The sequence below is a fragment of the Leptonotus elevatus genome, chromosome 3 (genome assembly GCF_054856555.1).
Source record: "Leptonotus elevatus isolate MCC_2025b chromosome 3, RoL_Lele_1.0, whole genome shotgun sequence".
In the NCBI taxonomy this organism is placed as follows: Eukaryota; Metazoa; Chordata; class Actinopteri; order Syngnathiformes; family Syngnathidae; genus Leptonotus; species Leptonotus elevatus.
The window spans coordinates 29,696,366-29,722,366 of NC_141241.1; the positions used below are offsets into that span (position 1 = coordinate 29,696,366).

Below are 26,001 nucleotides of genomic sequence, written 5' to 3' on the forward strand. Positions count from 1 at the left end.
TAAGTAAGGTTTTTAATTGCTGAATGTTGTACAAACATTTTGAAACATCAACATAGTAGTACAAATTCATTGAATGCTAGTCACATGATAAAACTGCGATGAATTACAGAAATACGGCAGCAAGATATGCATGCTTGGGAAGTACATTCTTGAGACCGGGTTTACCAAGACTCTACTTGTTGCATCACAAGAACGTACTCTGTGTTCTTGATGTTGAGAAATGGCCAATTAATTATCTGTACTGGATATTCGTGTATCGGATATCCGGCTCATCCCTACCATGTGGCAGTATCGAAGCCTATTACTTGCAATGGCTGTACTCACATTTATCCGTCAACTTTCGGTCCAAGAGAATTCACATTCACTTTGATGAAAACAACATGACATACATACGCAAGATGGATAGGTTGGATGATATTACTGTTGCCAATGAAGCGTCAGGAGTGCTTTTTTCCCAACTTGACGATGCTGGTATGTGGAATTCCCTCCACACATACACTGGTGAGTCCTTGCAAATATGATCATACAAGGGCTTTACAAGTTTGTACAATCTAGATTTATTTCCCCTTAATGTGTGGTCAACATCCCAAAGAAGTTAGCAGTTTCATGCAAGTCTTGCAATGTTATTTTAGGTATGTTAGCAACTTAGCATCTGCTGATTTGGCCAGTGCCGCCGTCATTTATGCTGTCAGTTATGCTGTTGGTCAGTTATTCAATTCAACTGTGTAATAGCTATTAAACCGTGCAGCATAAACAAACGAAACTGATTATTTTCCCCATATTTGGCATGTGGTAGGCTAGCTTCACGCAGGTTAGCATCTGCTGATTCTGGCACCATGTAGGCCTACAAAGTGCCCGATCACGTCTTTCACCTTCATTTAATAACTATACAATTGGGCTGCATCTACATGACACTGATTCAGTAATTGACTCATCTGATATGAAATGATTGCTACACAAATGATATCTACCACAATGAGGAGCATCGCAGTTCCTCCGTACTGTTGTTCACCCTTTTTTATGGCTGTGAGTCATTGGCTACGTATTGGTTCCTCTTTTGGTAGCCTGGAGAATGATCTTTTTTTTTTTTGCCTCTTCTTGTTGTGGAACCTGGTCCACAACAGCTGTCAATCACTGTTAAAGTGCGGCCTGCGGCTTTTACCGTTTACTCAAAGTGGCGAACATGGTTTCTATACTGCCAAAATGGCGGCGTTAACGTCCATTTTGGGATGTGTGACGTCGGCATTCGGATCTCTATTGGCTGCTGCTGGCAGTGCCTGTTCGCACAGGATTCTGGTCTATGAAAAAGCTATCATGGCGGAATGCAAATGTATGGATGTCTCTATAACAAGCGAAAAAACAAGGATAAGCAGTAATTGGCCGTGACGACAAATGACATTATTAAAGCAACAACGATCTGGCATGCAGTTGCATGTTTGGGCATATACAAGATTAAACACACAGATGGGAACACCAGATATTTATCAAACTACACCATTTGCGGAGGTACACTTTAAGGGTGAGAGGTATGGTGCGCACTGAACAGTTCACAGCCAATCATAAGAATTGACAGCAGCACTATATTAGATTTAGGGATTTGTCAAATATATAATAACTGTAACAAAGTACAAACATAACCTGCCCAACGTAGGTTTCCCAGCACTGGTCCTGCTGAGAGCGAGTGTTTTTTTCAACATGAGCAGTTTGGTTGGAGAAGGTCTCAGAGCTTCCCCTGCTTCTGTTGGTCACATCTAGCATTGTGGCAATGGTGGTGATGTTGCGATGTGAGTACTCAGATAGCAGTGTAGACAGACTGGATGCAGCAGGCTGTGCAATAGTGGCCAAGTAGGATCTAGTGTCAGACCAGTTCACTGGACTCACTGGAATCTGGGAAACACAAATATACAGTTTTTAATCACCTGAATCTAAGTTTTAGACAATTACTTTTAAAATACATCATTGTATTTTTTTAACCCTTAAAACCCTCGTAAGGAAAGTCCAAATTTGGCTTTTTGCTTTTTATTAACTCTTTGACTGCCAATCATTTTCAGAAAAGAGGATATGTGGGTGCCAGCTGATTTAAGCATTTTGACTGATCTTTCAAGGTCCACAGAAAATTTTGTGTTTGGACTATGGAAACCCAGATACTACCAAATGAAAGATTGAACTCTCATCTTTCATCAGAAAAAAAAGTTAGTTTCTACCTTATTCTGTTTTTCAGTAATAAACAATAGAAAATAGGTTATTTTCATCTAAATGCTCTGTTTTGGACCAAAATACGGAGAAATCAAGCTTTTTGTGAAACTATATTATTTCATGCACTCTAGTGAATTTGACACCTTTTTTTGATGCCACAAACACCTAAACAATGCTTTACTTCTGTAAAACACTACCACCAACAATGAAAAAGTGTTTTTTGATAGCAAAATAAGTTTATTTACATTCAACAGTGTAACAATTTGACAAAACAATTTGGCAAACTATTTACAAATGTGTGCAACTGTGGTACTATTACAATTGTGTAGATGTTTCAACTACACAGTTTTTCTTTTTGTGTGGTATATTGTGTAAAACTCCCCTGCGTGCAAGGGGACGCAGCAGGATTTGCACCACAGATTAGTTTCACTGCGATTGCCCCTTCGTGTGCAGACCCTACAACACTTTTTTGCCGGCCTTTTTTTTCCGGGGAGTAGCAGGTATATACTACAGTGTGTGTTTGGCCATGTTGTCATCAAGTCTACTCTCAGGATCATGATACGGTGACCTGGTGTTACGTCTGGCTTCCTCATGTCTTTCAGTTCCTATACTGAGTGGTAAGAGATGTTCTGATCCATCTTATCCACTCCATTCATGGTGGCATCGTAGTCCAGAACCAGTGTCCTCTCCGTGATCAGACTGTACCCACTCCTCCGATGAATATGCATTGGACTCGGGGTACTCTTCATCGTCCGATTGAACGTCCGCATGTGCAGAAGTGCTCGGTTGTGCACCACGTTTTCCGCCGTTAGCATCGCTAGTCGGTGAGGCTTTACGACGTGATCGAAGCCGCCGCGTTGACGCTTCCAACTTCGGCGTCAACCTCGGATCACCATCATCATCATCAATGTGCTCTTTAGCATTGGTCGATGCTTTTCGTCTTTCAAAAAAATGCTCAAGCGTGAGCAGCTTGCAACCGGTCGCCATTTTCGCTTCCTCAGCCATTCTCCCCTCAACACTCTAGCTCCGCCTCACGTCTTCTACTGACTCCTACCCGATCTTGTCCAAAGAGAGTCATCGCTGTCATCTAGTGCCTAAAAATAGTTTTTGTTTTTAAAGAGCTCAGTATTGTTCATTCGGTAATGTCATCATCATTGCTCTTTTTTTAATTAAAAAAAAAATATATATATATATTATTATAAAAAAAAAATTGTATATGGGTGAGTATGTGTATGTGCGTGCGTGCGTGCGTGTATTTGTTAGCTCACCAAAAACCTATTAGAAAATATCCCATACCGTTCACCTAAACCGAACACCGCCGTCAGGAGACCCGAGGGGACCAAAGAAAACAAAGGAAAGTGAAATCCAGCACCGTCCAGACACCACCCACCGGGCCACCCACCAGAATTCTTCCCCAACCCCAGAAACATCTAAATTCCAACAAACCCCCCCCCCCCCCAAAAAAAAATCAGGGAGACCTCAAGAGACCGAAGGAGAGACTGAGGAAAGGAAGGAAGGACAGACGAAGCCGAGTGAGATCCACAGGCACCAGCCTCCACCGATTCAATGATCTGAGGTGGAAGCAGATTGTGTCTGAGTTTCGATAGATGCTGGTGTGGTGGATCTGGCATGCATGAAAATCTCCACCAAAGAGGGGAGCCGTCGACCCCTGCCAGGACAGAGCAAGCGCAACACCTCAGGGCCCCCCAGCCCGCGGCAGCGCCAAAGGACGACCCCCGGGCCCCGCCAGGGCCACCGGCCGGAGAGCAAACCCAGGAGCAGGAGCGCCCCCCACCCCAACACGGCCCGCGCCCCCGACCCAACGCAGCAGGACGGGGCACTGCAGGCCCGCCAGGCACCCCACCGGACCACAACCCCCGCACCCCCCACGACCCCCATCCACCCCAACCCAGCCCCAGACGCCCCCCCACCCCCCGGCCCAGGGGGCTCCATCCATGGCCCGGGTCAGTATACTAACTCGATCTGCTTGATACTTTCAGCACAGCTGGCCAAGGCTTTCCTCCACCCGTTTCTCAAAAAAAACAAAAAAACATAGTGAACGTCTTTTAACGTCTTTGGCGGCACTCATTTGGATTTTACTAAACGTTATTAAACGTTTTTGGCGGTCAAAGAGTTAATATTGATTTCAAATATAAAGCCTATGAAAACATGTTGAAGTTCAAAATGGCACCATCCAAAATTATTATTGTCTTTATATGTGGGAATTTTTTTATCGTACCCCTGAGTAAAAATGTCAAAATTATGGCCTATTGACTCTGTTGGATTATTAACATTGTTTTTCAGTTTCAATTTATATTTTAACCATTTTGGATATTAGTTATAAAGATATAAATATAAGACAACAGTTAATTCATATGTTAAGCCAATCTATAGTCCTTTGTTCTCTTGCCTGGGAAAGAGAAGGGTAACAGGTTTCTTTTCTATATTATCTAAAGGGAGTATAGCTAGTACCAGTCTCTGTCTGGTCGAAGAGAGTCCAAGGACAGGCTGATTTATTATTGTTCAAGTCTAATCTGATTTGTACTCATGGGAACTTGCTTATGGGAGGGGAGAGGAAACTTTTTGTATAGGACTGAGTTGGAATAAATAACTGTGTGCGAGAGGAGGAGGGACACACAATCTGAACGGAACACGGCTTGAGTGTCTTCTGAATAACTATACCTTTGCAAAGGGACTTCTTCACCAGAATCTCACCATTCAGTTAATTGAACACGCAAAGAGTACAATAAAGATATTGTCCAATCTATCAAATGGTGACCTCCGACGCTGAATTCTAACGAATGGTGACGCAGATATTTTGACGGTTTGCGAGCTGCGGCGTTCCCGGACGGGCGGAACTTCTAGGCCTAAATAAATAAAGTACGGTAAGTGGAGACTTTTATCCACGTAGGGAAGTTCTGTCTGTTTGGGACCGCTGCAACTGGTTTTTCGTCTTCTAAATTGTCTAAAATTTTAAATGAGATCTGTGTGAACAAGTTGTAGTTTGATGTCGTTATATTGAGAGTTGGGATTTTTTCCTACGACATTGAACTGTACACGTACGTGGGGTGGTGCATTTAAAGTGACGTAAGTGCAGACCTAGAAAGCGCATTTTTGAGGCAGGATGAAGTAGCGGCTTGATTTTTGTTGTTGTTTTGTTTTCGTCTCGCTACGAAGAATCCTTAGACTATGATATATATTGAATAAAAGGGTTGCCGGATGACGTGAGAAGTCTTTCTTCCACTAAGGATTCCGAAGGTCATAGTAGCGCTCTGCTGTTTTTTTGTTGCAGTTTGGCCGATTGGGACTAATTGATATTTGCTCATGACTCTTATTTGAGAACGTCCATTTACACGTAATAAGTTATTTTGAAATTGCGGCTGTTTGAAATTGAACAGTATTGAGGGGTCCAGGTTGATTACAGCGATAATTGGATTTGTATCGCTGTATTTGCAATCGAGAGATTACGTGGTTTTTATTTTATTTATGGCGCTTCTACTTTTGTAGTTTTGAGGTCAGGATTACCGTATGAATTACTTTTGTTCTACGGTTTAATTCGATAGCGCGTGACAAGTTATTTTGAAAATAAGCGCCTTGCAAAAATTTTGCAATATATTGAGGACAGTTTAGCTCAGCGGGATTGGATAACCGCTGTGTATAAACGAGAGGTCACGTGATTCTTATGTGTGTATGTTCTTTGGCCAAATATGTTATTCCTGTAAAGATGTTTAAACGTTGTCTAAATTGTTTAAACGTTGTCGAATAAATGTAACCTATTGAACTATTATACTAACAGTGAGACGTCACTGTATTGATAAATAGTAATACTACTTGCGTAGAATATAAACCGAAAGTGGTAAAAAACTACAAAATGGAGGGCGATTTCGACCGGGATACAGAATGGTTTGTCCTGAATGTGCTTCCGGTTCATAGTCGGAACTTGTGCTTGGAGTCGCAGCCATGCGGAAATAAAAAACGTCGATGAAAAATGAAAAAATAAACTATGGATCGATTGTATGAAAAGCTGTCGCTGGACAAAATGGTACGAGAGACTTTTGTATTTTCTTTGATAGATGCTGGTAATGATACAGTGTCTGATTTTGATGCTAAAATAACTTCCCCTCCGAAATAAGATGAGCCGTTTACGGGTGTTTTGTTTAAAGTTATTAACCCGTTTATTGAAATCACCGTACAAAACTGCGGTTTAAATGCTGCATGATTTGCAGACAACGAATTGATAGAATAAAACCGTTTATTATTTTATAATGAATAAAGAGTGTGTGCGTATATATTTGAGTGTGTGACCTAGCTTCTAAAAGGTGGGGGCTATTATTGTGATTGTGAGTGAGAACTGTGTGTATGGAGATTTTGTTTGTTTTTCTTCAATATCTTTAACTAAGTTTGGTGTTGTTTTTGTGTGAGATGAGACTGGTGTGATAATGGCTTTTTTTTTTCGAATGGGAATGTGGTAAAATAGGTTTTGCGATGTATAATGCTAAGATCCCCCCCCCCCCCCTGTTTCTAGAAAAGGAGGGGGCTGTGGGTTAGAGCATAATGTGTCCTCGTAATGGGACTTTTTCTCTTTTCTAGGTAAGAGAGGAATGATAAACAATAAAAAATAAGTAATAGTATTTGAAAGATATTGTTGAGTTTTTGTAGAAGAATATTAGATTAGTGTTTTATTTTTTAGTGACTGAATTGATAGTCTTTTACACTATATTGTTTTTGATGAAGATGGTTAATTTGTTAGCTTTCCCTTTTCGGGGCAAAGGAAATAAAGAATAATGATAAAATAGTGGTATTTTGTGTTGAGCTGTATTGAGTTGACATGATTATGCCTACATCTGTACAGCTGTGGCTAGAAGTAGGATAGTTGAATAAGAAGTTATAAATGTTTTTGAAGTCGATATAATAATAATGATATTTAATATTTGTTTTTTCTCTGAGTGTGTCATTTCAGAAACTGATGTTTAAGTTCCAAAGCAGATGAGGGTTTGATGGCCTTCACTGATTACAAACTGCGAACGGGATGCGCCCCAGCTGCTGATACGTTGTATTTGCAAGTATTGCTAGTAGCTATTTTGAAGGGTATTTCAAAAAAAATAAAAAAAATAAAGCTGTTTTTTACGAAACATTTTTGAGAAAGCAGAAAGTGGACTATCTTGCTATGATCCCATTTCCTCAGTCTGGCATTGTAGTGCATTGGATCAGCCGGGTGCATTCGTTGGTCGAGGTGAGCGCCTGGAAGGACCGAAAATGTGTCATCGGGTCCACATTGCAGACAGCGTCTGAATGGACGTGGCAGAGATCAAAGGTCAAAGCCGCAGAGCAAAGTCATTCTCCTCCTGTGCCTACAAAAAACATGGTGCTCAACTTCCACAATGCCCAGTGACTGTGTACAAGCCTCATTACAGAGATGTCTCCTCTCATCGCTGATGCCTGCTGAACATTGTCTGACACAGCCGCCGCCCTGAACATTGACTTTTGAAAGCTGGTGGTCTGACTTGGATGCGACCCTTCAATCAGTGAAATGCTGCACGGTATATGCAAGGCATTCTTAATGTGTTGGATGGGGAACTGTGATCTATAGCAAGGTATTTCAGGAAATTGAAAACGACATATGTGAATTTGAAATGAGGGATTGAGAAAATTTATTTCAATCTATAGCCTACTAAATTTTTGCCTTTTCCTTGGGAGAATCAGTTTCTGAATTGGTACAATGGGAATTTTAATTAATACGATATGATACGATATACTTTTATTTTCCCCGTTAGGAACTTTTTCCTGGACTCCGTCCAGCTGCAGCTACAGTATAGAAAAAATAATAGAATAAAATGAGTAGCAATAAGTAAAAGCACTGTGATTTATGAATCCCAGAGATATATATTTTTTTTTTTTTGTGCTGTGTTTTTTATGAGCCCCACTAATATGTAAAAGAGGTAAAGTTGATTAACAGTTTGAGAATAATTTTTAGTTTGCTTAAATCTAGGAGTATTGTTTTTAATTTTTATTTCTGTTTTTGAAATGGTAGATATTTGTAAGTTTTGTGTAATTTGTATCCTGAATTAGATTAATATGGTTACCTCTATTTTTTATGGCCCCAAAGTCATCATATATTAGTGTCTTAAATTGTATCTGTTTGTGCTCATTTTTATTGTAGTGTCCTGTAGCTCTCTCGTTTACCTCATAGCCTGATTTAGAGGGTTGTGTTATTTACGACGTCTTTTGAGTTATGAGGTCTCTATTTTATCCTCCCTTTATCTTGACGTGTTTGAAAAAATCAGTGGATCTTTGTCAAAATGAGGGAGTTTATGTTTAAGAAATTAACCAATGTAGACGAATTAGTAGATTAAAAAATTAAAAGGTTTTGAAGTGATAATCCACAGTTTGAATATGAAGAAATCTACCAGAGGGAGCGGAGCAAAGTAAGTCTGAAGCAAGCGAAGACAATAATGCATATCGCCAATGAAGGTAATTATATTATATTATATCTTTTATCTCAGAAACAATTGAAAAATGTAATGTTTGGAGCCCAGTGTTTGCAAAAGAGTATATATAATATGAATATATGTGAGCTTTTTCCAGGATGTCACGATTCGGCCGGTCGTGGGATTCTGGGAAGAGAATGTATGATATGCTAGTAAAATGATTCCTTTCAGGATGGTGAAAGGCACATTTATGAAAATTTAGAACAGTAAATGTCGAGGTAAAAAAATTACCTACAATTATATGAAACCTATTTGAAAAATAAATATTTACAAGCTCTGTCTTATATTAATGAATGAGCGAATGTCATTCAACTCAATCAAAGGCTGGGCTCTATTTTCAATGTCACAAAAATAGATATTTTCCTGTTCCAACAGCGCAGGACCTACGGATCTTAACCAAATAACATTTACTAATCCCAACTAACAAAAACTATCAGGGTTTTTTCCTCCAAATAAAATTTATGTGGGTTTATGAGAAGACTAAATGAACACATTTTATTCTCAGGTTGATGACAGAAAAGAGGGGGAGACAACATTCCACAACTGGCCTACAAGGCTGCCGGCTATCTCATCAACTGATGATCATCAATCTTATCACCTCCGACCTGGGAGCCACGTCAGCTGACCCAGTGTTCGGTTCTGGAGCGGTCGTTTTGACATCATTCAACGGATCAAGTCAAGTGCCTTTTCCTGGGCAATCATCACGAGAATCACATTTGCAGGCAATCTATTCTGGGGTTCTGCAAAAAGCTGACAACGTCATCTTCTCATTCAACAAAGAACTTCATCACGAGATGGCTTCAAAGAACACATATTCGTCTGCCGATACATTGCGACACTTTTTAATGAACAACATTTTATGTTAAGCCTCACATATGCTATGCTTATTCCACTAAAAAATCTTTTAATGTATCAAATTGTTTTTTAATGCCATATGATTGCTAAACTATCTCTTCTCCTGCTAAAGGGATGTTTTAAAGATAATTATTTCCACCACACAACCATTGAAAAAAAAAATGTTTTAATGTGTTGAGCTCTCATGAGCTCAAATGAGGGAATGTTGGATTATTAACATTGTTTTTCAGTTTCAATTTATATTTTAACCGTTTTGGATATTAGTTATAAAGATATAAAGATAAGACAACAGTTAATTCATATGTTAAGCCAATCTATAGTCCTTTGTTCTCTTGCCTGGGAAAGAGAAGGGTAACAGGTTTCTTTTCTATATTATCTAAAGGGAGTATAGCTAGTACCAGTCTCTGTCTGGTCGAAGAGAGTCCAAGGACAGGCTGATTTATTATTGTTCAAGTCTAATCTGATTTGTACTCATGGGAACTTGCTTATGGGAGGGGAGAGGAAACTTTTTGTATAGGACTGAGTTGGAATAAATAACTGTGTGCGAGAGGAGGAGGGACACACAATCTGAACGGAACACGGCTTGAGTGTCTTCATTTTGTGTGATCAGAAGCTTCTGAGTAACTATACCTTTGCAAAGGGACTTCTTCACCAGAATCTCACCATTCAGTTAATTGAACACGCAAAGAGTACAATAAAGATATTGTCCAATCTATCAACTCCCATTATAAATTATAATTTTTCATGTTTTTTAATGCACTATACACTTGTGTTATAGTGTATGTACGGTGATTACACAATTTATCCCTTCACTAGTGCATCAACTAAACGTGTCAATTTGGACGTACATGCGTCATTCGCTGCTGCATAAAAACAATTTCGGAGCGTGTGAGGCGGTAAGCTGCAGCCAGTTCTGTCGGCTAAGTGGGAGTGAGCTATCGTTGTCGTGTGGAGGCTGTTTGGTTACAAGAGGTCAAATATGATGCAAAAAATATAATCATTTGCAAATTGTGCAGGACAACTGTTGCTATTAAAGTTAAGAGGATGCGCAGAATGAAGACACGCAAGGAGGACAAGGAAACAGTTTGTGTTGTTTAGCGTGAACAAAAGTTCATTACTGGAGCACTCTTGATTAGACGCACTCCTTATGAAAAAAACAGACAGTGATTGGATAATACTGAAACGGTCGCGTTTTGTTTGGCCAAGATATACAATCCACAGTGGTTATTTTACCGTAACCAGTAACTCGCTTCATAGTTGATGTGACTTTGTTATGCTAACCGGCCGCTAAGCTAACGTGCTCTCGACACCGTGCGCGTTGCTTTTGCGCAGCGGCGTAAACATGCACATTTACGTTATTTATACCCGCTAGTAATGTCTACAAGCAATCACTGTGTTTTCTCGCACCTCTTATTGACCAATCAGAGTAATTCACTGCAAAATAACGTTTACAGGAGGGTTGCCGGTTACGGCAAAATAACCACTGCCTAAACAATCGCAGGGGAAAACATTTTTCAACAATACACCTGCCTGCGATGTATAGAGCATGACGCCACAGACTGGCTGTTACCATATATATATATATTTTTGCCTCTACAACACGAGGATCAACCACACAGGAGAAAATAATGAACTTTCTTGACTCGTGAAATTTGCCACTGACTTCTGGAGGTTTGTGTTTTCCTTGTATTTGTAAAATGTGCTTTATGTGCTTTAAGCAGTTATGTTACAATTAGATCTTGCTGGGTAAACACTACTTGACCTGTTTTTATTTCCATTTCATTCCATTACGGTTACTATATTTGGACTTTGTTTACATTTCAATTGTGGAGAAAAGGTGGCTTAAATATTGTGTTGCAATAGAAGTTATATCATTCCAAAGCACCAATCACAAAGCTATTGTTCAGTAATTACTACCAATATCGTCAAAAATATCGTCACCGCAAATTTCTTTGAAATATCGTCACCGCAAATTTCTTTGAAATATCGTGATATAATTTTTGGGCCATATCACCGACCCTTAATGGATAGGTCTGATGCCAATAAAAAAAAATAATCAGAAATGACTTAGATATCACACTTCTAATTTTACGTATAATTTTTTTTACGAGGGTTTCAATAAATAATGCATCAGACTTATTGAGCGCTTTCTAGACACTCAAAGACGCTTTACAATGAAATAGATACATTATTCATTCACTCACACATTCACACTGTGGTGGTGGTAAGCTACTTAAGTAGCCACAGCTACTGGCTGCCAGTGTGCACCTACGGCCCTTCCAACCACCACCAAATATTCGCACTTTCCATACACCAGTGTGATCAGCACTGGAGGCAATGTGTGTGAAGTGCCTTGCCCAAAGACACAACAACACATGACTTGGGGAGAGTGGGGATAAAACAGCCGACCTTCTGGTTACTGAACCGTCTCTACACCATACACCAGTGTGATCAGCACTGGAGGCAATGTGTTTGAAGTGCCTTGCCCAAAGACACAACGACACATGACTTGGGGAGAGCGGGGATAAAACAGCCGACCTTCTGGTTACTGAACCGTCTCTACACCCTGAGCCACGGCCATAGACATTACACAACAATTTTTTTGCAAACAGCAACCCAGGATATGTGACAGCAGATTTTAAGCAGACTACACCCAAGACTGTTTGCGAGTCAAGCCATTCACACTCACATGGCTCACTCTTATTGAGTGGTAAATGAACCCACCTGGGTGCATGCAAGCAGAGGTGCTGCCAGGAAATTAGGGCAGTTGGGGGAGATATTCTGTTTTCTAGGGTCCCTATCAGTCATCAAGCCTTGTAATGGCTCAGTGGTAGGCTGGTCGTCTCCCAACCCAAAGGTTGTGGGTTCAATTCTCATCCTTGACCATGTTGGAGTGCCCTTGAACACGATCCTGAACCCCAATTTGCTTCCAGTGGTTCCAGCAGTGCCTTGCATGGCAACATCCTCCCATTGGTGTATGAATGGATGAATGTGAGCCATTGTAAAGTATCTTGAGCACCATATGGTATGGGGTCGATATAAGTGCACTCCATTTACCACATATACCATCATTTTTTTCCCCTTACGGCACACTTGCGCAAGAGTCATCCGAGTAATCCACTAACTACACTAACAGTGGCAGCGATTCTATTACATAGGTTCTAAAATAACAAGAAAACAATATGTTTGACGATGTTTGTATCTGAAATTATGCAAGCATGTCCAGGTTCATTCATTCCTCTGGTGATCATGTCATTTGGAACCCCCAAAAAAGTCAATACCTTACGTGAAGTTAAAAGAGTGCAATGATCATGTTGCATTCAGCCTGAACAGACAGATTGCTGGCGTCGGGCCAAAACCTCGTGAGCCACAATTTGGCAAATTTTGTATTTTTTGCCAAAATCTGTACTTGTGGTCAGTCCACATGTGCGGGTGTCATTTTTACGAATTATTGACCAATCTAAAGTGTTGAAAATAGCTTTTTGTCTTTGATGATGCAACGTTAACCCTTTAGATCAAAGGTGCCCAAGTCCGGTCCTCGAGAGCCAGCTTGTTTTCTATGGTTCCATCCTCCAACGAAGCTAAAGCCAATGATCAGCTCATCAGCAAGCTTTGCAGAAGCCTGATAACAATCCTGATCATGAATCAGGTGTGTTGGTGAAGTTAAAATCTCTTATACCCATGTGTTGTTAAAACAAGTTTTGTAGTAAAATTCAAATTCTCTTTCTTATCAATTGTAAAAAAGTAGACTTCAGTGGAAGCCAAATAAAAATAATACAAATTTGAAACATTTATGAACAATGTCTTTAACTTGGATTTGTGTTATTGATGCTGTCAGTATTACTTGGCAGTTTTTCTGATGTTAAAAAGTTGTGAGTGACAAAGTATTTTTTTTTTCTTCTGGCTAACATGACAAAGCTAAAAGTTAACCTTTGAATGATAATGACGATGACCATGTTTTAATAATGACCCAGCTAATACAAGGAGGGAAATATATTGGACCTTTACTCAACCGTTTTAAAAATTATGATTATTATTATTATTATTGCATAAAGACCATATGCTGATCCATTCTGTTTGCACAGATGCCAGCATGCAGTCAATAAAAAGCTCCCTATTGATACATCTTTAGATGGTGGTACATGGTATGACATCAAAGCGGGGGGTCAAGTCCATCAAATGAGGATGCTTGATGCAATGGTTCCTGTTCTGAGAGAATTTCACTGTAATTACCATTGCCACGAAGATGAAAACAATTATGATTCCTAAACATCTTCCAATTTTGAGTTTGAAATAGTAAAAGAGTACAATTTAATCTATGTCGACAGTTATTTGAACTACGCAAAGCAAATAACGTGTCATTCAATAAACAAGATTGTGCATTTGAAATGTTTTATTTGATGAAAGGTCCAGATGGGCTGTTGCTGCATCCATTTCTGTGGTTGTGTCAACATTGATTTGAATATTGACAATCTATTCCTCTGTTTCTTGGCTGCTAGATATGCTTGTTGATGGAGTGTTGTTATGGGTCATCCTTTTCCTCTTTTTCACTGATGCTTAAGCAGTGTCTCCATTTCTTAGGGTTGGGGCTTTCCTTTTACAGACCATTTTCTCCACCTATTGGCAAGATATTTAAAGTTATATTTATGCTCATTTAATATTAATAATAATAAAAAACATAACATTTGGAATAGTTACTTTTGTTAACAAAATGGATTGGTGACAGTGACTGCTCACATCTCAGTGACATACTGTCAAACTAGACTAGCATGTTAAAGGCAAAGATGCAGAGAAGCCAAGTTGAAGTGAAGTGTGGGAAGAGTAAAAACATTCTTGCACAACTTCTTGAGGACTGTAGTTGTAGATAATGAGAAACTAAGAGCGTAGGTGCCTGATTTGGTGTCTGATGTCAGCACTTCTGATTCATGATTGGATCCTAGCTAACCAATCACAATCGCACAGTGTTGGATGAAACACGGACTTCAATCTGTGGGTGTTTCCTCTAAAGATGTTCTCGATGAAAAGTAAAAGCAAACTTTTTGCTTCTCCACATGCTCTTGCTGTGGCAACACACAGTTTGCCAAGAAAATTTATGCTGATTTGGATGGTCTAAACAACTCAAAACTCACACTCATCACATCTGGCAAAAAATAAATAAATCCATATGTAAACGTTTTTGTGCCAGTTACCCCAATAGTGGTAGTACTCCAAAGTAGCCCAGGCTGGGAGGGCACTTCATAACTGCTCAGAGCTCTAGTTTATATTGCTCTTCACATCCAAGCATCAGGGGCTTCCATAGGTAAACTTGGTCTCAATGTGCTGCATTGCAATCAGTGTATTGGGTACATTTACAATTTATCATGATGTGTAGTGGCTAGCATGCTTTATGCTGAGAAAGCAGACGATAAACGTACCTGCACAGTCGCTAGTATTGGATCTGGATTTTCAGCTGTTGGCCCATATCCACCGACGAAATGGAGGGAGCACATATAGGTTGTTTTTGGTGAAATTTTTAGTGTAAATCCCTGCTGCTTAACATGCTTGAACACAGCGTAGACATTTGTCTGGATTCCTCCTAGTCTTTGGGAAAGGTATGAAGAAAACTCCCTTCATTCGATCACGGTCACCCTATCGCCAATCATACACCGACAGACACCAAAGCAGCAGTGTGTTTTTGTAACCATAATACATCTGTTAAGGATATTTATGATTAAATGAGTCAATTCACAACTTTGGTCCATGCAAGTACACTTTCCTACTGGTACCACTCAAATGTTTGTCCGAAAGCAGTATTGCCGCTGCACAAGTGCAGTGCATTGTTTTAAAAATAGCAGTTTGGGCGTAATTGTGGCAAGTCTTATAATAATAATAACAACCTCTCTCAGATCCCCTTACAAGAGATCAGCCAGCAAGAGCTAGTAAAATTCCCTATGCAGGATGATTTCTGACACATTACTGCAGAGTCTCAAGCAGTCTGAGTTGTTTGTCATTGATCTTGTGCCAATGTCAGCCGTCTCGGTGCCCTGGGCTATTGCCTGGCCCAGCTGCAGCTTCTCTGTTACGTTGGCAAGATGAGACTCAATTTGCCCTTCAGTCTACATTCCCTCACTCACCTATGATTACATACTTTATTTGGTGATTGAACGGAGAAGATGACCAATTGAAAGAACGGAAATTTTGTTTCCACCTTCAAGTGTCTGGGTGAGATACAATATTGAGATAGTATAGGTAAGAGCTTAATCATCCATGTGGAATTCGGAGCAGCTGCTCTTTCGTACCAAGAAATTCCAGTAAGGAGACAGGAGTGCTTATATTTTGTACAAAAAAATTCTTTTGGAACAAACAGTCCTACCTGTGAATAATAATATAAGAAATTCAGCTGATAATTTTCATAACAATGTAAGAATATAATAACAAAATGATTCAAGTAAGCGCCAGGTTGTGTCAAAATTATTGTATTATATGCTTTAGATACTTACTGCAGAGCTCATACTGTTGACCTTGTCGAGGAGGGCAATAATAAGACTGTACAGATTCCCCAGATATAAAACAAGCACTCTGTGAACACAATGATATAGTTAATGCGCGGTAAGTCAAGAGACAAATTATATATATATATATATATATATATACGCACACACACATTCACAAATTCTTGCTACAGGTGAAATACCTGGCCAGCTGGAAACGCAGTGATGTTCTTGGATGATACATCTCCAATTGGGCTACCAGTTCAAAGGCAGATGGAGCAATCATGGTGATGAGAGAAACCACAACACTCACCTCAATAAAGAGAGAAAGTGCATGTTAGACACTGTATCCCAATAACAGGCAGGTGTGTCGACCAACGGTGGTGGAACGTCAATTTTGTGCTGGTCCATGGTCGAGATGTGCAGTTTTTATGTGTCAGCTATCATTCTTAATCAGTCTTCAATCGTCTGTCATCATGACAGCAAAAAAAAAAGGGAAAAAAAGAAAAGTTTTTGAATAGGCTAATGGACCCAAGTGTTTCTTCTTTAGCATATGGATGCTCACACAAAATTAACAAAAGATAGGTACTCGGGGTGAGCCGGATATTCATACAACACGAGTGTCGGGTACTGATAATTGATTTTTCCCGGATGCAAATATAACACGGATAGACTTCCTTAATATCCGTGCTGAAGGAAAGCCGGGCCCTCCCTCCTCTCCATTATGCGCGGCACACAGGCAGAGAGTGAGAGAGAGGATCTGTCCACGCGGAGTTGCCTTCTGGCACACGGACAGTAATTAAATATCTCTTAATTGGTCCTTAGTTTTTTACAGTGCACTCCTATTTAGTTTTGTATTGTTGTGTAACGTGGATGCTGTGTGACATGAAGATGTTCCAGGTGTGCCATGGAAAAAGGTGGAGTAAGGGATGTGCCACAAATGTGATGTAATACGGTGATGTAACGAATGAAATAATCATGTCACATAAGGTGATGTTTAAGATGTGATGTATTTTTACATTGAGATAATGCGCATAACCACTTAAACTAATTCCAAAGTTTGACTACTAGAGTTTACCAAATTTAAGTAGAGCTAGCCCCACAGTAACATACAAATTACAAATTACTAAAAGGCATACAATAATCTACAGAGTCCTATTCAATAATTATTTGCTTACAGCTTGCTTAAGAGATAAATTAATCTCACACATATTTAATCAAAAGCATTTGAGTTTATTGACATAGATTAAGTTTTATATTTGCTTATGGCTGATGCCAAAGGTGTACTCAAGTAAACTTATTGACACCACATTATTGAACAGAAACAGCTCGCTCTTATTAGTTAAGAAGGATAAGTTGTCCATAAACTTCTTTCTCACAGAAAGTTTGTGTGTTAGGATTGAAGGAATTCGCAGGTAATTGTATCACAATTTTTACTTTAATAAATTCTGATACAATTACCTCCGAATTTAAGAAAGTAAAAACATGGCTTGATAAAAACAAGTTATCAATAAATTTAAACAAGACAAAATTAGTTGTATTATAATGTTAAAATAGGGAACTGCGCAAGATTGCAAATTGAAGGTGTAGATCTAGAAAGAGTAAATGAGAATAAATTCCTGGGGGTAATTGTTGATAATAAAATCTGCTGGAAACCGCACATTAAAGATATTGGATCCAAACTCTCTAAAAGCATCTCCATTCTGACAAAAGTCAAACATTTTCTCAACCAGAAATCATTACACATTCTGTACTGCTCTCTAGTATTACCATATTTAAATTATTGTTCAGAAGTTTGGGGAAACACTTACAAGACATCATTACAACCTCTGTTTCTGTTGCAAAAAAAGAGCAATAAGAGCAGTCCATAATGTAGGCTATCTCCACCATACCAATACACTGTTTCTACAATCTAAAACTGTAAAATTATTTGTGGAACTCAATACTGTACAATTGGTGTATAAAGGTAAACATAATTTACTGCCGGGCAATATTGAATATATGTTTTCAGAGAGACAGGGAGGTTATGGTTTGAGGGGTGTTCATAACTTAAAGACAAAATATTCAAGAACAACATTGAAGAGTTTCTGTACATCTGTATGTAGAGTGAAAATTTGGAACAGGCTGAATACTGATTTACAACAATGTCCAAACATAGACCAGTTCAAAAGGAAATATAAAATCAACATTTTTGAAAAGTATAGAGAAGAATAAGTGCTTCTCAATGGAAAGTAACATTGGTTGATGTTATTATTATTGTTGTATTATTATTAGTATTGTTGCTATTGATAAGGAAAAAATATATGTGTATATGTAAAAGTATGACAATATATACACAAGGCACACTGTTCAATGTGTTCACTATTAATAATAACCTTTGTTTGTTATTAATAATCAAGATATGTTAGCTGTATACTAGTAGTTTTTGTTTGTTTGTTTGTTTACTAAACATACCTACTATTTATTGTGTAACATATGTTAAAAGGGGTAGGACCTGATAAGTTTATGCTTCTTCCTACTCCTTTTCAAACATTGTATGTGTAGCTCATGAACTTTCTTATCTTGCTTTCGTTGCTTGAATGTTGTGTTGGCTGTTTTGTTTTATGTTTTTTTTTATATATTTATTGTCTTTACACATGTACTTTTATAATCAGTTTGTTTTTTCTTTATATATATGTTTGGAATAAAATTGAAAAAGAAAAAAAAGAATGGCATTTCTCTGTTACAAGCCATGAAATGCGGTAGGCCTGTCATTTAACCAGTGAGTTTAAAAGGCTAATGACGTGTGTACATACAATTATTACAATTTAAACACTTGATTATAACCAGTAACATATAGGTGTGATATTTCATACAAACATTTTCGTTTTATTGAACAAAAGGGTATTTGACATGAAATTGTTGGCATAAAGAGCATTTGTGTGAAACTTCTAGTGATTTAGGCCAAATGGTGGAGTAGTTATATTGTTATGAGGGAGTTGAGTTTTAAAACGTTTTAGTTTATAAAGACATATGCAGCAAAAGGCGACTTTCCCATTATGTAATGGGGAGGTTGCGTAGCTCCTCTTTAGAACCGGTAAATAACAGTTCTGCAGTATAAAAGTGAAATTCTGTCGAAGCTTTGCGCTTTTTGCTGAATCTCTGCAAACTGAAGCCCGTTAGTGATAGTGCTTTGAAAAAGATCGTCTCCAAACTGTGTAAGTACGCATGGCTAAGAAAATGATAAATACTAGTCTTTTATTGAATACACCTACATTTTTAATTAAGACAGAAGGGAAGTTATTCTGCCCACACTTAATGGATTTTTACAATTCTTCAAACTGAGGAAAGGAATATTTTCCCTTGCCATTGAGTAAGTACAAATATCTAAAGTATGACTTAGTTTGGTCCATATTGTGGATTTTTTTCTTTTCATTTGACTGTATATAGCCCGCTTCTTTCTTGTTTTTTTGTTCTTTTTCCTCCTTTTCTGTATTATCACCGCGTTGCAGTGTTAAGCATAGATAAGAAATAGTTGCATCAGATTTGCGCTGTGAAATTGTTTAGAGAAGTGGTGTCTGTAATATCGAGCAGTTGTATTATTTCTAAATAGTTAATAAATACTCAAAACTGTATTATTTCTCTTTTAGTTATTTATGCTTACTTGGAGTTGGTTCTATTTTATGGACTAAAATACTTAATTTAATTAAAGCAATAATTTAATAGCTTTAGTTAAAAAATTGTCTTATTAGGAATTAGGAGAAATAGAGGCCCACTTTTATCTGATTGATGTTTTTTCTCTGAGTTGTCAATAGAATAGGAGGGTGAAATCATTACTTTAATACAATTTAAAGTTCTATATTCAGCTTCCAACAAGTTTTGATAACTTAGGAGAATTAATTTATGAATTAAAATACTTTATTTATTTAAAGTAAGAATTTAAATAACTTTAGTTTGAAAATTGTCTTATTAGGGATTAGGAGAAATAGAGACCCACTTTTATCTAATTAAAAAAAATTCCCTGAGTAGTCAGAAGAATTTTAAGATAGAATTATTACTTTAATATAGTTTAAAGTTTGATTATCGACTTTAGTACATTTTAAACATTATATTATCTGGTAAATCAAAACACTTTATTCAGTTATAATAGTTATGGTACTCTCAGTATAAAAGCTGAAAGTATATGATATAATCATTCCTCTTATTTCTTCTTTCTTCTTCTCCCTAATTTGTTGGAATTTAGATGTTTCTGGGGTTGGTGAAAGATTCTGGTTGGTAACCCCGTGGGTAGTAGGTGATGTCTGGTCGGTGCTGGATTTCACTTTTCTTTCTTTTCTTTGATCCTTCCTCGGGTCTCCTGACAACTTCACGACGCTAGCAGCATTCTGAAGTATTCGGTTTAGGTGAACGGTATGGGATTTTTAATAGGTTTTAGGTGAATTAATGAGCACACACTCACATGCACGCATATATGCACACACACATCCGCACACGCACATGCAAAAAAAAGGGAAAAAAGAGAGAGAGAGCAATGATGATGACATGTCAAATCGGTAAAATTGCTGAATGAACAATACTGAGCAAGAAAAAAATAGGGGGAGAGGAATTATGAGGGGGAGTACAGGGCCCTTGTAAAGGTTTTTACCTCCTGGAGTCATTTGAACTATCTGCAGCTCAACACCTCAAAAACAAAGGATGGTACTGGACTTTAAGAGGCACCGTACATCTCCCCTGCCTGTTGCCATCTGTGGTGAGGAGATTGAGGTTGGTCACCTCTTATAAGTACCTGGGCCTGCAGCTACACAATAAACTGGACTGGTCTGCCAACTGTGACTCAGTGTACAGAAAGGTACAGAGCAGACTGTACTTTCTTAGATGACAGGCATTTTTTAACTTCTGCAAAAGGATGCTTCAGATGTTTTAACATTCGGTGGTGGCTAATGCACGTTTTTTTCGGTGTGTTGGGGCGGTAATGCCAAACAGAAGGACACTCAGAGACTGGAGAAACTGATCAGGAAGGCCTTATCCATTACTGGTGTCGAGCTGGACTTGGAGGCAGACAGGAGAGCACTAGTTAAACTTCTGTCTGTTATGGACAACAGCAGCCACCCACTTCACATGCTGGTGGTGGGGCAGAGGAGCAATTTTAGTGACAGGCTGATCTCACTGAACTGCAAGTCCGAAAGATGCCGCAGGTCTTTTCTTCCCAGGGCCATAAGACTGTACAACATGACACAGAGGAAAGGAGGGGAAAGGAGCACTGTGCAGTCTTTTTAGTTATTTATGCACTGTATTTTATTTATGTATTGTTTTTATTTATTTTTTATGAGTGTATTGTATGTCAGTTGGAGCAGCTGGATAATTCAAGTTCCCATTGGGTTTATTAAAGAACATATCTATCTATCTATCTATCTATCTATCTATCTATCTATCTATCTATCTATCTATCTATCTATCTATCTATCTATCTATCTATCTATCTATCTATCTATCTATCTATCTATCTATCTATCTGTGTGGACAAAATTTGACAGTCCAAAAAAATCATAGGTCACTACATATTCATTTGAGCATATAGCTCCAATAAAATTTTTCATATTTTCTTAATTTTTTAGTAGGCCTTGGGCTCCTTCATATACTACAGATTTTCACAGATCTGGGTAAAATGTACAAACGGGGCAGCTTTGTTAAAAATGTATAGGGTGCGCTTGTGAGTCTTTTTTTAATTGCACAATACAATTGCTTATTTTGCCAGGTCAGATGTTTGTGTCAAGTTTCACGAGTTTTCAAGCATGTTCAGGCCTTCAAAATCAGTGATGCTTTCTTTATTGGCAAAAGTGTTTTGCAAAAACTCACAAACTTCCTGTTGTAACATTATGAAGGCCTCAACATTCATCTGAGAAAATATGAGGTAGATCTGGTTAACGCACTCAGAGAAAAAACACAAACATCGAAGAATAAACCATGCCTTTATTTTTACCTTTAAGTGGCGTTACCACTACACAATGAAATATAAGTTTGTAGATGCCTTCAGACCCGGACTCCGATCAAATGTGTGAAATTTTGAGAAGATAGGATCATGTGGGTCAAGTTAAGCAGCTTTTATTGTCATGGTGAATCATCAACATTGTTATGTTTCGGTTCTGTGGGGTTGTTGTTGTTTTTTTGTTGTTGGTGTTGTTTTTTGTCTGTGTGAGCTGTGTTTTGTTATGATGTCCCTGTGTTATGTTGTGTCCTTTCATACATCTTTATTTGCCTGCCCTTCCTCGTGTGTCATCTAATCAGTGCCCTCAACCACTTGTGTCTTGCCCAGGTGTGTCTCGTCATGTTAATTAGTGTTGGTCAAGTCAAGTCAACTTTATTTATATAGCACCTTATCAGGTAAAGAAACAACTCAAAGTGTGTTACACATTAAAAAACAAAAAACAAACACACAAGTATAACAAACAAACTAATTGCCACACAAGTGGGGATACGCCATCTTTGGGGGGCGTCCACACCAGGAGCTATGCCCAGCCACCCAGCCGCAAGGACGCCACCCCAGGGAGGACCCCAGCCGAGGCAAACAGAGGAAACCCTCATCTGCCGAGTCAGAGACACCCCCCCCCCCCCACCCAACATGGTGGCAACCCCACAGCCAGAGCCGAACACAGCCCCCAGCAAAGAACATTGGGGCTAAAACAGAATAAGATAAAAAATAAATAAACGATTAAAATAAAATTAACAAGTAAGAAATACATAAAACATAAGTAAAAATAAAAATAAAACAATAAATAAGTGAAGTAAAATTAACAGGTAAAAAGACATAAAATATTAAATCAAAATCAGGATCAAATAAAGGTCAATAAATAAGTGAAATAAAATTAGAAAATAAGAGATACTTAAAAATGCATAAAATAAAATCAGCCAAACGCTAAACTAAAAAGGTGGGTCTTAAGCCTCCTTTTAAAAATATTGACATTCTCTGCGGCCCTGAGGTCCTCTGGCAGGCCATTCCATATATGTGGGCCATAGAATTGAAATGCTGCCTTACCATTGGTTTTAGTTCTAATTTTTGGAATTGTTAAAAAGCGAGTGCCAGAGGACCTCAGAGTCCGCGAGGGTTGATATGGTAAAAGCAGATCCAATAAATATGAGGGACCCAGACCAATAAAAGCTTTATAAGTCTATAAGAAAACCTTAAAATCAATCCTAAAAGACACAGCCAATGCAGCGACCTTAAAATAGGCGTAATATGCTCCTTCTTTCTGGTCTTTGACAGCACACGGGCTGCTGAATTCTGTAGTAGTTGGAGAGTAGCAACTGTTTTGGTGTATTTAGTCTTTTGTTTTCTGTCAATCCGTGTTGGTCCATAGTCAATGTATCATGTTTCTGCATAAGTCATAAATCAAAAAGAAGCCACCACACCCTTCTTAACACTTGTTAACTTTGTAAATCTAATAAGAAAAATAGCTGCATAAATAAAAAATACAGTAAATCCGGGAGGGGTGCGGGACGGCGCCGGTGGGCAGGTGGGTGGGTGGTGGGCTAATAATCTATGGAAAATCCACGATATAGCGAGGTACAATCCAAGATAAACCCGTAATATAGGAATTTTGAACCCAAATACAAATAGTGAATCTGCGATAAGTGAACCGTGAAGTAGCGAGGCACCACTGTATTACTCAAATGTGTCGCTTTCATTTATTAATTAATTTTTTAAATGTACCGTTTAGGTTTTTTTTCAAAATAAACATAGTTTTAAAAAAAATTATGTTTTTGTACCGAAAATATATAGAGCCGAAACCTCCAAGAAACTAAACCGAACCGAAATGTGATTTTAGTGTACCAGTACACCCCTAATAAACTATTATTTTTCTATAAAATTGTATTAGCACGCCTCTGCATACTAATACTCCTTGCTCATTCTCTGAAATGAAAGTGCCACTGCCACCTTCTGTAGTAAATATGCAATTATGCTTGAATATAGGATGGCAAAAAAATAAAAATAAAAAAGTTCCCTGAGATCAAACGCGACCCCACTTGCATTGCATCACGCAGCAAGTTGAGGAGGAGTGAGCATCCCTTGCTGACAGGTTTAATATTTCGGGTCTATTTCAGGTCGGAATTCGGGGGTATGGAGTACCGAACTCCATGATATAGGCTGTTCGGTCCCTGTACGATTGGTGTCAGAGTTTGGTCCGCATTGCTACTGCTGTAAAGCTAGCCGCCTCTTCTTTTTAGGGAGTCAAGCAAGACGCTCTTCATTTCAAGTTCGCCCACGAGAGTTGGAGATTGCTGCCTGAAGAAGACAACAGCACCACATCTTCTGCAAAAAGCAGAGATGCAATGCTGAGGCCACCAAACTGGACTCCCTCAACTCCTCGGCTGCACCTAGAAATTCTGTCCATAAAATATCGTTGACAAAGGGCAACCTTGAGGCAGTGCAACCCTCACTGGATACGAATCAGACTTACTGCCAGCAATGCACTGCGGTAAAGCTAGCCGCCTCTTCTTTTTACGGAGTCAAGCCAAACACTCTTCATTTCAAGTTCGCCCTTTCTGTTTGCCCCTTTATAGGATTTATGGTAGTATGCGCAATGGGATGCTGGCGTGGAGAATGACATCCGGTTTTCAAAATAAAAAAATCGATTTTCAAAATAAAATGTTACTGACAAGAAGTTTAAAATATAATTTTTTTCTTTTTTAAATAGAAAACAGTTTATTCGGTATAATACAACACTAATTCACGTTTAATTGGGTATGCAGTTTAATGGGGTAAATAGGTTCCATGACCTGGTATTGTACTAGAACGTTGATATGTACAGTATTAAGTTCATTGAAAATGAGAGGAAAGTTGAAATTGAGCCGACATATGATCCAGCACTAATTTGGGGTCAAAAGGTCACATGACCTGGAAGCTATTGAGCAAAAAATATTGAAAATAAGAGGAGATATGAAATGAAAATATAAGAGGTGTGAAAGATCCAGAAGACATGCCACTATGATGCAACACTGATTTGGGGTCAATAGGTCACATGACCTGGAAACTATTGAGCAACAATTATTATTTTTTTTAAAATAAGATAAGATCTAAAATGAAAAAATAAGAGGTGTGCAACATCCAGCAGACAAGCCACTACCATGCAGCACTGATTTTGGGTCAATAGGTCACATGACCTGGAAGCTATTGAGCAAAAATGCTATTCGTTGTTGAAAAAAATTAATTAAAAATAATTGGAGAGCTAAAATGAAGAAATAAGAGGTGTGCAACATCCAGAAGACATGCCACTATGATGCAGCACTGATTCGAGGTAAATAGGTCACATGACCTAGAAGCTATTGAGCAAAAATGCTAATTTTTGTTGAAAAAATTTCATTAAGAATAAGTGGAGAACTAACATTAAAAATTCAAAGGTGTGCAACATCAAGCAGACATGTCACTAACCATGCAGCACTGATTTGGGGTCAATAGGTCACATGTCCTGGAAGCTATTGAGCAAAAATGCTAATTCTTGTTGAAAAAAAACTCATTACTTACTTACTTTTTTTTTTAATCATTAAAAATAGTTGGAGACCTAAAATGAAAAAATAAGAAGTGTGCAACATCCAGAAGACATGCCACTGTGATATAACACTGATTTTGGGTCAATAAGTCATGTGAACTGGAAGCTATTGAGCAAAAATTATAATTTTTGTAGGAAAAAAATTATAAAAACTAAGAGGAGATCTAAAATGAAAAAATAAGAGGTGTGCAACATCCAGTAGACGTGCCACTATGATGCAGCACTGATTTGGGGTCAATAGGTGAAATTACCTGGAAGCTATTGAGCAAAAATGCTAATTTGTGTTAAAAAAATTCATTAAAAAAAAAGTGGAGAACTAACATTAAAAATAGGTCACATGACCTGTAAACTATGGAGCAAAAACGCTAATTTTTGTAGGGAAAATTTCATTAAAAATAAGAGGAGATCTAAAATAAAAAAATAAGAGGTGTGCAACATCCACTATGACGCAGCACTGATTTGGGGTCA

At 38.3% G+C, this 26,001-nt stretch overlaps 1 protein-coding gene across 4 annotated transcripts in view; it reads right to left on the reverse strand.

Annotated features, from left to right (window-relative positions):
• The window catches only part of tmc3 (transmembrane channel like 3), a 191,466-nt gene that overhangs the window by 38,853 nt on the left and 126,612 nt on the right, over positions 1–26,001 (reverse strand). For all 4 annotated transcript variants that reach the window (XM_086071899.1, XM_086071898.1, XM_086071900.1 and 1 more), the window contains 3 exons: positions 16,213–16,322; positions 16,019–16,097; positions 1,639–1,887 (listed from right to left, as the gene is read on the reverse strand). In XM_086071899.1, the coding sequence (XP_085928025.1) occupies positions 1,639–1,887; positions 16,019–16,097; positions 16,213–16,322 (438 nt within the window). The remainder of the gene's footprint in view (positions 1–1,638; positions 1,888–16,018; positions 16,098–16,212; positions 16,323–26,001) is intronic.